The sequence below is a fragment of the Melopsittacus undulatus genome, chromosome 3, assembly GCF_012275295.1.
Source record: "Melopsittacus undulatus isolate bMelUnd1 chromosome 3, bMelUnd1.mat.Z, whole genome shotgun sequence".
Taxonomy (NCBI): Eukaryota; Metazoa; Chordata; class Aves; order Psittaciformes; family Psittaculidae; genus Melopsittacus; species Melopsittacus undulatus.
In genome coordinates, this window is record NC_047529.1 from 115411625 (window position 1) to 115427011 (window position 15387).

General features: G+C 41.1%; 1 protein-coding gene across 1 annotated transcript in view; it reads left to right on the forward strand.

The window, feature by feature from the left end:
• The window catches only part of PTPN14 (protein tyrosine phosphatase non-receptor type 14), a 67056-nt gene that overhangs the window by 26691 nt on the left and 24978 nt on the right, over nt 1–15387 (forward strand). Inside the window, exons 3-9 of the mRNA XM_005143874.3 lie at nt 2650–2747; nt 4926–4993; nt 7587–7657; nt 9397–9484; nt 12143–12231; nt 13804–13891; nt 14576–14658. Coding sequence (XP_005143931.1) covers nt 2650–2747; nt 4926–4993; nt 7587–7657; nt 9397–9484; nt 12143–12231; nt 13804–13891; nt 14576–14658 — 585 coding nt within the window. The remainder of the gene's footprint in view (nt 1–2649; nt 2748–4925; nt 4994–7586; nt 7658–9396; nt 9485–12142; nt 12232–13803; nt 13892–14575; nt 14659–15387) is intronic.

The following is a 15387-nucleotide window of genomic DNA, read 5'->3' on the forward strand; positions in this document are numbered from 1 at the left end:
CTTGTTGGTTCTCCATGGAAGTCACCAGTAGGAACAATGTGAAGATGCAGGTTACTCTGTTCAGTTACTCTGCATAACTAACTCATGGTTTCCTTTTGTAAACCATCCTTTAATTTCTCTGCAAAGATCTTACTTCTGATATTGATCAGGTCAGGTTCTACATGGCTTGTGGTACCTGAAACAGTGGTCATTGTAAAGGACAGAAATCAGTAAAATGGAGTTATTTTCTGTATATATAGAACAGCAGCAGAGGTTATACATCAAACAAACAGTATTGATGGGGACACACAATGAATTCAGTGACACATGTTCTTCAACTTGAAGTGACAGGAGAACAAACAGGAATCCTGATCTTGGGAGGTCTGTGTGGAATTGTATGGGCAAATGAGAGTTTCTCTACATTTACACAGCTGTGGCTGGGTCTGAATCTGGGTGTTGCAATTGAATGTTAAACCAGTACCTTTATCTGCTGCTTATTAGTAGTATGCTAGAGGGAAAAGAGCCCATATTGTATGGATTGCCAACATTCAGGTGTTTATTCTGAAATTCAGATGTTGTCTCATGGTTGTCCATTTGCAGCTTATTTACTTTTTATAAAGTGTGCTTTTTTATGCAATAGAAATAAATGTACTTTTAGTGTTTTCTATATTGGCTAAAAAGAGTTTTGGGAAATGATATAATTATGGCTTTGTTGAGACTTGTTGTCCACTCCCATTCCCCTTGGAGTTGGCTACAGGCTGGCAAAGTATAGTAGCCTTTATTATATTGAATACACAACCATTCTGCAAAAGATGTTTAAGCCAAAATGAGCAATGAAGATGAGAGATTTCAGCTCTCAGACCACTTGGTTATGGTGGTATCTCTTCTGCCTCTAGTATGCCAGAGTGGCTCTGTGATTAAAGCTTTCTAAGTCTTAATTTTTAATTTCTTTTATTATTTGGGGGTGCAGATTGCAAACTTCTGTTCAGTTTCCATATACTTTCCCAACTAAACCACCTAATAGGAGGCTTATGAATCATGTTTTTAGCTGCTGTTCTGGAACTGCTTTCCTTAGTGAATCTATAGCTGAACCATTTGTAGAATGTTTGGTTTGCCTCAAATTATAGATCTCCTTTTGCAACCCAAGCAAACAAAGTCTCAGCTCACATAGTGACACCTGGGTCTGGGTAACCCGAGGCACAGCTACAGGTTGGGCAGAGAAGAGATTCAGAGCAGCCCTGCAGAGAAGGGCTTGGGGGTGTTGGTTGATGAGAAACTGAACATGAGCCAGGTTCAGTGTGCGCTTACAGCCCAGAAAGCCAACGGTATCCTGGGCTGCATCAAAAGGAGCGTGACCAGCAGGTCAAAGGAGGTGATCCTGCCCCTCTGCTCTGCTCTTGTGAGACCTCACCTGGAGCATTGTGTGCAGTTCTGGTGTCCTCAACATAAAAAGGACATGGAACTGTTGGAACAAGTCCAGAGGAGGCCACGAGGATGATCAGGGGCCTGGAGCACCTCCCATATGAAGACAGGCTGAGAAAGTGGTCCCTGTAATGTGGGTGATGCTATCTGGTGGTTCTTTCCCATTGGGAAGGTGATTTTCAGTCTAAGACCAGACTGGAATAGTTTCTTTGCTGTTCCCAAAGGTTCAAACTATAGCCAGCTGGTTCAGCTATTGGTTGGGCGCATGAGGCTGTGGTGCATGCATGAAGTGTGGCTGCACTGCTACAATACTTGTACCTTTGGGCTCAGACCTGATGAGGATGCATGTTGGCTGCCAAGGAACTGTGTTTCATCTCAGCTGGGACAGGTTGCATACATCTGCACCAAAAGTTTAAGCTGATGGATGTGAGAGCATTACATCACTACATCACTGTTACTCAACTATATAACAAAGCTGCCTCCACTAGACTTGATATGCCAGAGAGACTGGTACATATCCCTGGTGCTTTGGCCAGATCTGCTGTGGGTCTGGTCCAGTTCAGTAAGTGGGAGGGATGCATGGATGGGGACAGTAACTTTTTAAGCCTTTTTGTGGAAAGCTTTATTGTTTGTCTTAATCCACTCTATTGCAAATGTAAGGTGAAATGTGCAAGTCCTCTTGCTGTGGTTAAAACTGACATAGTTTTCTCGTGATCGGTTATTGCAGATATTAGAAGCTGGTTTTGCTTGATTTGTGTGTCTGAATTGTCCTCACAGGTGAGAGGGGCCAACTACAAAAGGCTTTTATATGGGCTGTAGTTGAAGTGGTGTCAGTAGGCTAAAGTATATTGCTAAAGTTCTGTTTCTTCCATCAAATGGTGACACTGGAGCAAAAACAATAAAAGAAATATGGAACAGCCGCTTTTTGTATTGGTGATTGCATGGTTCTTGGTAACCTCTACAAGGCTGATGGAGGAGGTAATCCCAGCAAAATGTCTCTCTCCTATGTGGACTAGGGAACACGAGTCAGAACTTCTTCCTTTCCTTTACATCCACCTGGAAGCCTTGCACACATTGTAGGGATCATATTGATCTGGTAATGTGGAACATCCAAAGCCAGGAACAAACTGTTGCTTTAACAGCCTGACCTGTTTGTGAGGGAGTTTTTCTTACTTTCAGCTGTCTCTGTGCATAGAAATGTACAAAGATGTAAATGTTCTAATTGTTGCTCTTTGTGTTTGTTTGTAGATACCAGTATTACCTACAGGTGAAAAAGGATGTTCTCGACGGTCGGTTGCTTTCTTCATTGGAGCAGGGAATTCGACTAGCTGGTTTGGCAGTGCAAGGTAAGATGACAGGACCTGATAGCCCATTTTCCAGCACTGGCTTTCTTGGTTTGTTCCATATGTTTTATATGTTGAGTGGGCACTAACGAAGGCCTCATTACTCCTACTCAGAACAACTGGGTTTTCTATTGATTTAAAAGTGCATAGGTGGACTGCCATCGATGAAACACACCCTCAGGGAGGGAATGATGGACCACATCACAGTGTGTAGCTTTCCTGTATCTAAAAATCCACGTAAGTGAATCTGAACAAAGCTCCAGTTCTTCAAACCCCCTCCACGGAGCACTTTGCAGTAATGAATTTGCTTTATGTTCTCTGGTTTGAAATGTAATTACATCAAAGAGCATAGCAGCAGCTTTAATTTTGCCTTTAATTAAAAACTTGGTTTGCTGTCTGGTGCTATCTGAAATATGAAAGAACACATGACCATAATTGTTATGTGAGTTATAAATTGGTAGTAAGCTGCTTCTTAAAATGTGATTTTTATTCTGAGCATCTTAAGTACGTCAATAAAGGTGGGATCATAGAATGTATATGGGCAGAGGAAGAAGCCCTGTATTTGGAGAAAGTACTTTTCAGTCTATCTATGACTGACTAAGGTAGAGTTTCAGCTATCATGCTCTGGGCATATCCTCTAATAGGGGGGAAGTAAATAGCAAACATGAAGATCAGATTCTTAAAAATTAAAGGCTCAATGGAGAGTAATGTTGGTATGATCTTACAGTAGTAGAAATTCCATTTTTGTACTTTATTTCTTGGTTAAAAATTGAAGACAAAATGTTTCTTGTCACATCCTGGAATGTTATTTTAATAAAGGGAGATATATGTATTAGATACAGTACTGAATCTTGCAGTTTAAGTAAATGATGTTTTCCAGTGTGTAAACTAGGGCTGAATATGTTTCACTGGCCCAGTGTTTTTGGAGCTTTTTGCTGACTTTGAGAGTGAGTCAGGCTTTGTGGTCAGCTTGAAGTAATCACTGTGATTCTGAAACTTGTACATAATCTATTATATTTCAAAGCCCGTTGCATCAGAACGCTGCAACTAATCTTGTTTGCTTTATTCCTGACCTTGTATTACTCCCTTTGTCCTATGCATGTGATGCAACTGAAGATACGTGAAATACTTGTTGCTTTTAAACTTACAGACTCTGTTTCATGTCCATTTGGATTTCTTTCTGTTTATGTTAAAACATAACTCTGAGGTGAAAACAAAATGAAACTGCATTTTTGGCATCCTGCAATACGTGAAATTGTCTCGAAGCTTTGAAAGAATGTTTAGATAATGTGATTTATGGTGGGGATTTCCAACTTCTATTATATGAGAATCTCGTAGATGGTGTTTGATCCAGTTCAATTAATATAAAGTAAGAACCTCCTGGCAAGATATTCTTTTGATACAAGCTGTTGTGTATTTAACAGATAGATACATGTAGGTTTTGTTTTGTATTTTTTAATGCAGTTTAGCCTTTAGGAAGCATTTTCAGAAGTCCACAGTTTCAAGGATATTTAGACAGGAATCCTCAGCCCAACACAGGAGTGAGTGTGAGCATGGAGACAAGTACCTCTTTAAGAAGTAGAAAAGCAAGTAGAAACATTAGACCAGCATTGTTTCTGTACTGTTATGTTGGTTGCAGAAGGATAAGACCTTCCTTCCTCTGCCCCCCCAACTATGCTGGTTGTTAGCAATTTTTAATACAGTTGTCAAGTGGACTGTAACCCCCTATATTGTAAAACTAAGCAGCTTTTGTACAGGTATGTAGAGTTGTACCAGAGGTAGGTTAGTTTTTGCCTGGTCAGGATTGGAAAAGCTAGTGAAGCAGGAGTGTACACTGTTTTTCAAGAGGCTGAGCAATCCCAGCCTTGTTAGATAGTGGTATTAGTGCACAAAGGCTACAGAAAATCTTTCCCCTCCTGATGGTTACACATTGCAAATGGTCATAATATTAAGGATCAAAAGGGAGAAATTACTTGTTGGCTGTTATTTGATCTCTGGTAATAACACTGTTATTTCCAGACCACCATGTTAAAAGCTGAAGTGCAAGCAGAAATCTTTGTTCTAGGTTGTGGCTTCAGAGAGAACTCGCCCACTTGAAATGAAGCATCTGTGCAAAGGTTGAGTGCGGTCTTAACATGTGTGGAAAGTACTAAAATGAGGAATTGTGTTATTTTTTTCCAGCGGATTTTGGAGACTATGATCAGTTTGAATCTCATGACTTCCTCCGGGAATATGTCTTGTTTCCTATGGTGAGTTCCCTATGCCTCTCTTTTGGGGTCTTTGACAAAAGATTTCTCCATGCCTCGCAGAGGGTTTTGTTGATAACAGAGTAAAAGCACCAGCTCTGAACCACTGATAGTAGAAAAAGTCTTTGCTGCCCAAAGTTTCCATGTGCTATGGAAATTCAGCCCCTTTTTAGTCCCTTTCCAGTTATGCCTCTACCAAGCATAGGTGTCAACAAGTGTACTTCTTGAATCAAAATAGAGCTTGTAGCTGTTAAAAAAGGTCTATATTAACTGTACTACAATACTTCTAACATGGCATAATGAAGGGATATGAGGGCTGCTGATGTAGTAAATGTGTCACAGGGGAAATCATGCAGCCTTTCCTCGAGAGAATGTGGATTTACATCACCTGACTATTAGACTGAAGTGAAGCATGAATTAGGCCTTCTCAGAATGTTCTCTAAGGACTATACTGTATATTTGTTTTAAACTTACATTGGAAACTAGCAAATAACTTGAATGCTGAAGGAAGTGGTTTAGGTCACTAACAATGTTAGTTTATACTGACAAATGCCAAGCACTTGCAATCCATAACATTGAACCTCTCTGGGATAATGGATTAGAGGAGAACTTGGGAAAAAAGAAAAGCCTGCTGAGGCTAAGGCTGACTTTATCCCAGAGGAACAAATCCATCAGCACGACTCCTGCGTGGAAGTTTCATAAAATGGAAAAGATCATGGAATTCTTTGTAACTGGAAGAAAAGTTTGGAGATGGGGTGGAGTTCCCATGCCCTGAGTGTAGCTGCCTACAAGTGAAGGCATCTGGTTTCCCTCTGCAATTAGTGGAGCGGTAAAGGGAGAATGATTCATCTCATTGTAATTTGCAGGCTTGAGAAAGGCACTTCCCAAAGCATTTCTTCCCATTTACCAGCACTGTTTGTACAAGAGCTGCAGCAGATAGTCCATTCTTGAGTCTAAAAAGGTGACAGCAGCGGTATCATGAGGAGAAAGTGCAATTTTGAGCTGATAGAGTTCAATGCCACCTGAAAAAGAGTCAGCCAAAGGAAGGGAAATTAAGGAATGTCTAGAGGCTGGAATATGCCTTGTATAGCTAGAATGTGGCTTCAGTATTGACCTTTCATAAGAACCTTGTGTTAGCCTGACTGGTGGAGCAGGATTCCTTTGGTAGGCATCCTTTATCTATTGATAAGGGATTGATGAACTTGTGTATAGTTGATGCCTTAGGAAGTTGTGTACGATAGCCTAGGTGGGAAAGATGTCTGGGAATGCAGGCAGAGAAATGTGTTAAGCTGTCTCTTTGTAAATTACTGGACTTCTGCAAAGCTTTTTCAATATATTGATACTCTTTTTCTATTCAGCTGCTGCTAAATTGAACGAGATCAGCAAAGGTCTACAGTCTTCAGAAGCCTGCTCTTAAACCAACTGTTTGTCTAGATGCTTCTCTAACTGCCTTGCCTTTGCTCTTTTCACTGCTGCTCAGTGCTATTTCACTGTATGTTCAGTGACAGTTGCTAAGTGCTGCAGATATAAACTAGTCCTGAAGTAAGCAGGGGAGGATTTGAGTGAATCTCGGGTGCAGAAAGAGCCTCCAACGAGAGCACTGCTATAAATTCATTAGTGAAGTGAGCTGGTAGGTGAGGGAGGGGCAGCTACATTTGTACTGTTTGATCTTGCGAGGCTCCAATGTGTGTCAAATGGCATTTCTTGAGCAGGGAAAAGAACAAAGTTATGTACACAGTACACCCCACAGGTGCGTAGCTGTGCAGAGGCATGTACCATGCCATTTTTCATTAGCACGCTACCACTTTCACATTTTTGTGTGGCAGAAGCAAATAGCAGAGGGGAGGGCCCCAATGTGCAAGAAGCAGGCAATGGATTTCAGTGCAGTACATGCAGCCTTAAGGCTTTTGAATACAAAAATAAGAACTTTGAGGTTTCGCAAGAAAGCTTCTCAGCTTCCTTTGGGTTTTTTGTTGGCCTTGAATTTACAAGTACGCTTCCTTTCTTAACCTGCTCCCAGTTATGTCTGAATTGTTGCTATTACATAGTATGAAACTTGCAGGAGAGGTGCTTACAAATGTGTTGCAAACATAAAGTAGATTTTGTTGCAGATTTAAGAGGTAGCAAAACTTTCAATGGGGATTTCAGGGAGATTAAGGAGTACCTGCAGGACTGCAATGCCCATGACTTCATTTTCCATGGTCTATGTGTTAATTTTGCCCTGGTTGAAAAGGTAGATACTAATTTGTAGGCTTCCAAGTGGTTTTAAAGACTTGTTTGGTCCTTATCCAGGAAAAGATTCCTTATCTGTGCTCTCTATTTTGGAATAATAAATATCTTAACCTTATTTTCAACAATAACTTTTTATCTTCCCTGCAAAAGACATAAAAGAAATCAGACTCTTGTGTTCTCCTTGCATGTTTTCAGCATCCCTGCTCTGAATTTTCAATGCAGTTGGTGATAGGGTCTCTGTTTCTCAAAGACCTAGAAGAGCATGAACAGGAAATGATCCTGAAACACCTATCTTAATTCCTGACTCGCATTTTGACATCCTTCTCTTTGGATAACTTTTTGATGCTGCTTCGTATTCTTACAGGATTGGACCCAGGATGAAGCTGTCTTGGAGGAACTGACTCAAAAGGTTGCTCAGGAGCACCGAACTCACAGGTAAATTTGACGTGTTAAGGTTTGGATTATTCATTGTCATGGTTTAGATTATTCATAGTCATCATTCTTCTAGTACTTCCTTCTTCCCCATGCTTTTCTGGCAGGGGCAAAGTAACCTGTCTTCATGTTACTATTATGCTGGGTCTCATTGGGGTTTTTAATTAGTCTATTACAAAAGATTATCAGCCTCTTGTGAACACTAAATGGCCAAGGAACTTAATCCCAAATGAACAAGCACCTGCACCATAAGGTTTAATGAGCCTGTGTAACACTACTTGCACTATGGAGTAGCATCCTTTCCCTTCTTGGTTTTGTGTAATCCTCATGGTGAAAGACCCTGTGACTTAAGCAGGGGGAATCTGAGGGTCTGACAGAGAGTTTTCTTTCATTCCAGAGGGAGGAGGGTACACATGCTGTCAGTGGAATGGGAAAGAAAATAACAGCCCTTGGGTTTTAAGTCTCATTGTGGAAAAGATACAATATGTTGTTAATAATTAGTTGATAATTAGGCTAGGAGGGGATGTATTAGTGCTGCAGCACAAACACCTTTGTAAGCAGGCTTCTTTTGTGTCATCCAAGTGTTTTGGGGGTGGAAGGATTTGAGCATCTAGAATGCTGTACTTAATAAAATGCAGTGCCTATACGTCACTGGAAATAGGCTCTTGTGTTAGGTTATGCATTTACATGTCAAGCTTTATTACATGAAATGCAATGGGAATATTATGTGGAGAATGCAGCACTCCCTATTGTATGACAGAAAATGGTTGTAATGAGGAAAATAGGAGTCTCTGAGTATAAGGCTGTTCTCAGTTTCAATGCAAGCTTGGACCTTTGATGAAACCAAAGAGTTTGCTTCCAAGCTGGCCATGAACAGGCCTGGTTCTGTTCTGCTCTTTCTGCCATGGGCTGTGTGTGTGATCTTGGTTAACTCCCAGACTTGAAAGGAAAGACTTCTCTCCCCTGCTGTGCTCTTTAGTGCTATTTCCCTAACACAAAGGACAAATACTTATCCTCACTTCAGCAGGTAGATCACATTCCACCTCTTTTCTGTCCCTCTTTCTCCCAAGTATTTCTCTGGTTCCTGTATTTCTGTTCCTAAGCTATGGTGAGGAGCAAAGAGGAGGAACATTAATGGTGGCTTTCTTTTGGAGCAACCTGCAGTCTATTCTGACCTGCTTTTGAGAACTGCAATCTGTCTGAATTCCTGCGCTGTGACAAGAGCATGTGTAGACATGTGTGTAGAAGCTTTCACCCACTTTGTTCTCCTATTGCGAAAGAGATTGTGCTCAATATTTGGATTTAGTGCCTGTGTTTTTGACTTGAAGATGTAGGTCTTCTCTTTTAAGTCATTTTAAGAAACGTCAATGGGTATGTGTAGTCTGTATGCAAATTCGGACCCATATGGCTCAAACTTGCCATCCAAAACTAGACATAACCTGATGCAATGGCCTGATGTTTTAAGAAAGCATGGAAAATATTTGATGTGTGCTGAAGAAACTGAGTAATATGATCAGTTCAGTTTGTTTCTCCTGTAATTTGAACTGTGCTTTGTACCTTACCTTAGCAACACTGAGTACATCCTCTTCTTTCTGATCCTAATGTGAAAAGCCAGTTTTGTGTGGTGCATTTCTAGGCCCCATCCCCAAAGTGGGTTTGCAAACCTCCTGTTCTTTCACTAGTGTTTTTTTGTGTGCGTGTAACATTGAACCATTTGCTGCCTTTTGTTACTCTAATTGCAGTGGCATTACAGCAGCAGAGGCTGAGCTTATGTACATCAGTGAAGTGGAACGCCTTGATGGGTTTGGACAGGAAATTTTCCCTGTGAAGGTATGTTAGTGGATATTATAAAGGAACCTCTGAATCAAACGATGCAGAAGTCTGCAGCTTCCTTTGGAATACATGCAAGTTGTGTTTATCCAAAAGAGACAGGGCGTGCTTGACTGTTCTGGAAGGTGAAATGATTGCTGGTGGTTTGAATGGACATTGCAGCATGAGGATACCTTAGGTCTGTAGTGTTACTTCTCTTCCCGAAAATCCCTTTTCACAGAAGAGGTTGCTCTGTGCTGGGACTGCTCACTTGGGAAGCAGAGATGCTCCTTGTTTGTTTGTGTGCTGTCTGAGGAGATGAATCTTGGCTCTCATTGCCTTTAACAGGATGGGAAGATGAGAACGTCTCGTGTCCTTCTAAGTTGCTGTTTACCAAGCAGTAACTTTACCTTTTCCTAGTTTCTTACATGTGCACACAGGTCCTCCCCACATTTAAAAGTGGAGAAGGAGGGGATTGTTTTGCATTTGTCACTTTTGCTTCACTGGAAGCCCCTGTCTGCCATGGATGGGCTGCCTGGTATCATGGTGCACTATGAGCAGTTCTCCTGCTAGTTAAAGATGACTTGGAATGTAAAACCAAACCAAATGCCACCCCAAACAATAACCCTGTTCTGCTGAAGTCAGAATTGATCCTTTGTCCATCTCAAAATTGGCCTGAAGGGGAGGAGCTCAATGGCAAGAAAGCCTTTTACCCAACAATGAAAACTATGGAGTGCTTATTGCCAATGAATGAAATTAATGTTTTTCTTAAATTAATTCAGATTAATGCTATATGATGCCAAAGTTTCTGTGTGGAATTGTCATTAGATATTATTGCATGCCAGTGAGATAGTAAGAGTTTCTCTTACCTCTCATTCTAGAGTTTCTTCAGAGAGTTTCTGTGTTAGAATTGTCATTAGATATTACTACATGTCAGTAAGGTAGTAAGAGAATGGGTACTCTGACAGAAGGGTAACACCTTCCTGCAGTTTTGCAAAGGGCAGCATGCTGGCCTTGTAGGCAACTAGAACAGAGTATAAAGGGAAAAATGAGTGATTCCTCTTTTGTTCCTGTTAGAAAATGCTGTTAGAAACATGGTTTTCTTTCTAGACAAATACTTATATACACATACAATCATGGAATCAACCAGGCTGGAAAAGACCTGTAAGATCATCAAGTCCAATCATTCCCCAGCACTGCCAAGGCCACCACTAAACTGTGTCATGTAAGGCCCTCATCTACGTGGCTTGTGAACACTTGCAGGGATGGTGCCTGCAGCCCTGCCCTGGGCAGCCTGTTCCAATGCCTGAGCACCCTGTGGGGCAGGAATTGTTCCTCAGCTCCATCTAAACCTGCCCTGGTGCAGCTTGAGGCTGTTTGCTCTTGTTCTATCACTTGTTACTTGGGAGAAGAGATGTGTGTGGATGTGTATTTATATGTGTACAAATACATTTTCCCAGTCTCTTTGCCTTCTAAAGCTGCCTCTGGGACAAGGTAGAGGAATATGTAGTCCTTTAATCAGACTAAACTGAAGACTGCCAGCCATAGGACCTCTGGGACTTGTAGTGCATGCGGAAGAATGCTGGTATGTGCAGCACTGGAATCAGGGCATAAGCAAAGGCTAGAACACTGGCATCCATCATTTGTTTGCAAAGGCCTAACACTTAGATACAGGTGCAGATACTCCACTATTCCCTTCTGGGGATCAAGTAGAGCAAGGCCAGGAGAACAGATCTAATCTATCAGTTAAAATGCAGGAGCAGCCAATGGTTTCTAGAATTTGCTCAAGTACAGTGCATTAACTTCTCTCATAACCTTTTTTTCTACCAATTCTTTTTAACCACACTGTGTTAGCATGATTTTTATGTCCCATTTAAGGTGTGAATCAATTACTATATATGCAGCTGAGGGGGGGTTGGTTTTGTTGATAAATGTAGGAAAATCTCTTTGTCAACAGCATTAAGCTTTTGTTGCTATAAAGAAACAGCATGGTTTTAAGAAAACAGCTGATTGCAAAATGGAGCAGGAGAGCACTGATTTCAAACAGGCACCCTCAAGGAGACATGGGTGGCACAAAACCAACAGAACCTCTCAAAAACAATGTAAGAGCAGTTGACATTGTGATACATGCAGGTGAATATTTAACCCAATAATGGGGGGGGGGGGGGAAGAAAAGGAGGAAGTATCTGTATAGAGATACAAGTACTTTTAGGGTGACATGCTGTGAACTTCTACAAGGAGTACTTAAAGGTGGAAGCATGAAGGGTATCACTTCTGAGAGGGATTCCATCTCCAGGTGTGGTTTTCTGATATCTCTGCATGTTTTAACAGATGACTGGAGAAACACTGTGAATGTGAAAGAAGACTCAGTGCTTTGCCTGATCATACAGCCTCTAGACAGCTGTCATCACAATGCTAGGGAATGTGGGGTTTTATACAGTCAGTGCCAGTTTGTGCTGTGTGTTGGTTGACAGAGGAGAACCTTGGTCTTGTTTAGCCTTTGTCCTCACTAATCAACAGAGTGAACCCAATGAAGTGCTTTGAAATGACAAAAATCACAGTCCTATCAGGCAGCAATATACAGGTTAGGGCTGCAGCCATCCTGAAGAAGGTTTCTGTTTGGTAGCATGCATTTTCCAGTTTCTTTATGAAACTAAATATATTACTCTTTCTCTGCAGGATAATCATGGAAATGACATCCACCTGGGTATTTTCTTCATGGGAATCTTCATAAAAAACAGAATTGGAAGGACAACTGTGATCTATAGGTAAAAACTAGGGTCTTCTATAAGTAAAGTGAGTTTCTTTTCAGAGCTCCATGTGTGGATTTTTTTCCCTTACATATGTGATTTCAATAGTGCGAATCCTCTAACTGGGGAGCAATCATGGATTTTCAGGGATTGGCCTCTTGGCTGTAAGAGATGTGATGAAATATAATTGCTGATGTCTGTGAATGGGTTTGACAGCAAGAAAGATATAGTTTTCTGTCACGTATCTTGTTCTACTTACAAGGCTTTGATCCCTTTTCTTTTCTTACCATTATGTCTGCTTCTGAATGCAAACCTGTTAAACCTCACAGCATCCTGGGCATTCAACCTATCTACAGATCTTGTTGTCTCATGTAGGTGTCCCACTACAAACCCCTGGATTTCCTCATTCTGCATGTTTAAAACTCCTGGCTGTGTCACTTGCTTGTTTGTTTTGCTGGTTTGGTTATAAAGAATTACTTCAGTCTTTCCATTCACCTTCTTTTGTGGGTTTTGTTGCTTCTTGTAAATGTTTGTTGTGTATAAAATTGTTGCTAGAAATGCCTAGTGTTCCAGGGAGGCTGTCCCATTACTGGTGGTGTTAATCTGAAGTGGATTCCTACTACTGCCTCTTATTAGGCTACGAACATTGTGCAGCCAAAAGTATGTGGTTTATGAGGTGTGCTAATGTTTAGTCAGTAGCAAGGCTTGTATCAGACTTCAGCTGGAGTGGGTTTTGCCTTCAAAGGGCTTTCATCTGAAATGTTAGGGCTCCCTTTTCCATGGCTTTTCTTCTTTTTAAGAAGAAAATAGATAATCCTTGAGCTGTGCCAGGTGACAAAACCCAGAAGTTTCTTTACATGTAGAAATGATAGTTGTAGACTAATAGTAAGGCAGGGAGCATTACTCTCTGGAAATACGCACTTTGAGCATCCTGCCATGACATGAAGAGGAATGCATGCTGCAAACAGAACAAACAAGTCCTTTCCATCCCCATGGATTGCATGCAATGTACGCCAATGTCTGTCAGCTCTTTGTAAGAAGATTATAACTCTGATCTTGGGTAACCTGACAATTACTTGGAGAAAAAAAGAGGGAACCAACAAAGATTGCACACATAAAACCAGAGTATTAATGTGGTATGCATAGCCTACGTAACTGTGTTGTCAGCTTAACCTGCTTCAGGAAGAATTGGCACTGGAGGAAGTTAGAAACAGCATTTGGAGAGGAATGGTACTATTAAATAATCATTTCCATTACACGTGGCTAATATCAATCAGCTCAAACGTGCCACAGTTCAGTAAAATGCTTAGCATTCATGTGTTTTCAATTTATCTGTTACTGTGAGTCTTCCAATTGGTGTTTCTAAAAAGAGTTCGGGGTTCTCCTGCTTTGGGTTAAAAGGTGAATATCTATTTCTCCTTTTATCAGAGCATGACTTCCTTACTTTCCTGACCCTGTTTCTTCACCAAACAGCCGCTGAAAAGCTTTCCCATCAAATGAGGCTCATGTTGACTAAGGGATTCTTAATGTGTTTGTGAAACATTTGAATGTATGTGTTGGCAAACTCTACTGCATTTTTTTACTCTACAGGTGGAATGACATTGGGAATATAGCACATAACAAGTCTTCCATTGTTCTAGAGCTGATCAACAAAGAAGAGAATGTGCTCTTTCACACAGTAAGGAAAAGATCTAATTGATGTAATCAGAAAGCTACTTGAATAGAAACCTTTAAAATTCCACTTTGCCAAAGGGGCTCACTCACCTTAACCCCTCTCCCCCAAGTTCACAGTTTATGCAGAGTGAAATGAGCTTCATTGAACTACCAGTATTTGTATTCTCTTCTGAGAATCCTGAAGGATAGTGTGCTGGGAAGTCTGCAAGAAACTGAAGTGCTTGTTGGATGAAACATCCACAGTGCCACGCTTTCATGCTGCCATAAATATAGCAGCATGAGCAGTGGTTGAAACTGGGCAGAAGGTGCCATGCATGCACATACTGGAACTCAGAGGGCAGTGCTGCTCAGTGCTATTTAAAATCACATCTCCCTGAGCCAAGGCCAGGATAGAAACTGGACCAGCAGGCTTGAGCCATTTCTTGTTGTTGTCCCTCCTCCCCTCCCGCTGTGACTTAGCATTGAAGTGGCAGCGTGTAAAGGCATGCGACTGTATTTCAGTAATTCAATGCCTTGAATGCTCTTGAGGGCACTAGACATGTTCTTGGCAGCCAGATTCTGTACATGATGGACCTTACCAAGCCTTATTGCAATTGGATGTGTAAAACTCATCTTTGTTACTTCTTGGTAAGAATAACAAAATGAATGATTACGTTTTCTTTCTCCCATTTTTCTCTTGTGTTTAAAGGATGATCTTGAAAATGCCAAATATATTTCACGGCTGTTTGCAGCAAGACACAAGTTTTATAAACAGAACAAAATCTGCACAGAGTGAGTACTCTTTTCTTCAGAGCTGTTTGCTGATATCCTGCTTTGAAACTGAGCTGAGGTTTGGCATATCTGGGTTTTTTCTAGTCACTTGTCTCAGTTATTTCTTTCCCCTTTCCCTTTTTTTCTTGCTTCGTTTTAACCACCAGCAAGAGCAGACAATTGAGAATGAAATTTCATTCTGAGCTATGCAAGACGTGATGCTCCCTGAGCAGACAGAGCTGACAGGGAGTCTTGAATTAAAGGCCTTGATCTCTGCCATTAATAACCCAGAGTACTAGGATAAACTGGAGTGAAAGGTGACATATGTTAGAATGTGAATTGCAGTAGCAGATGCACTACCCATCTAGCAGCTAAGGGTGGTGGAAAACACAGGTTGTCATCTTCTAATTTGGGCAGTATAATTTATCTGCTGCTTATATGTGCCAAAGAGACACGTGGGAACATTAATCCATGTAGCCGTATGAGCACAAAGATGCAGAGACTGTAAATCTGAACCTGAAGTCTCCTTTAGGCTCTACTTTGAGCATTTACTAAGGAATTTGGCCTTAAGCTAGTCCTCTCATACAGGCGGATTCAACCTAACTGATGGAGGAATTCACGAGGCCTTACTTACAGTTTAGAAGTCTGGAAGCTGAGAATGCTTCCTTTATATTAGCAAGCAGCAATTGTAATTTGAGATAAATTTAGCTGTTAGAGGTTCAGAGTTTTGAGGACTTTCCATGATGTATG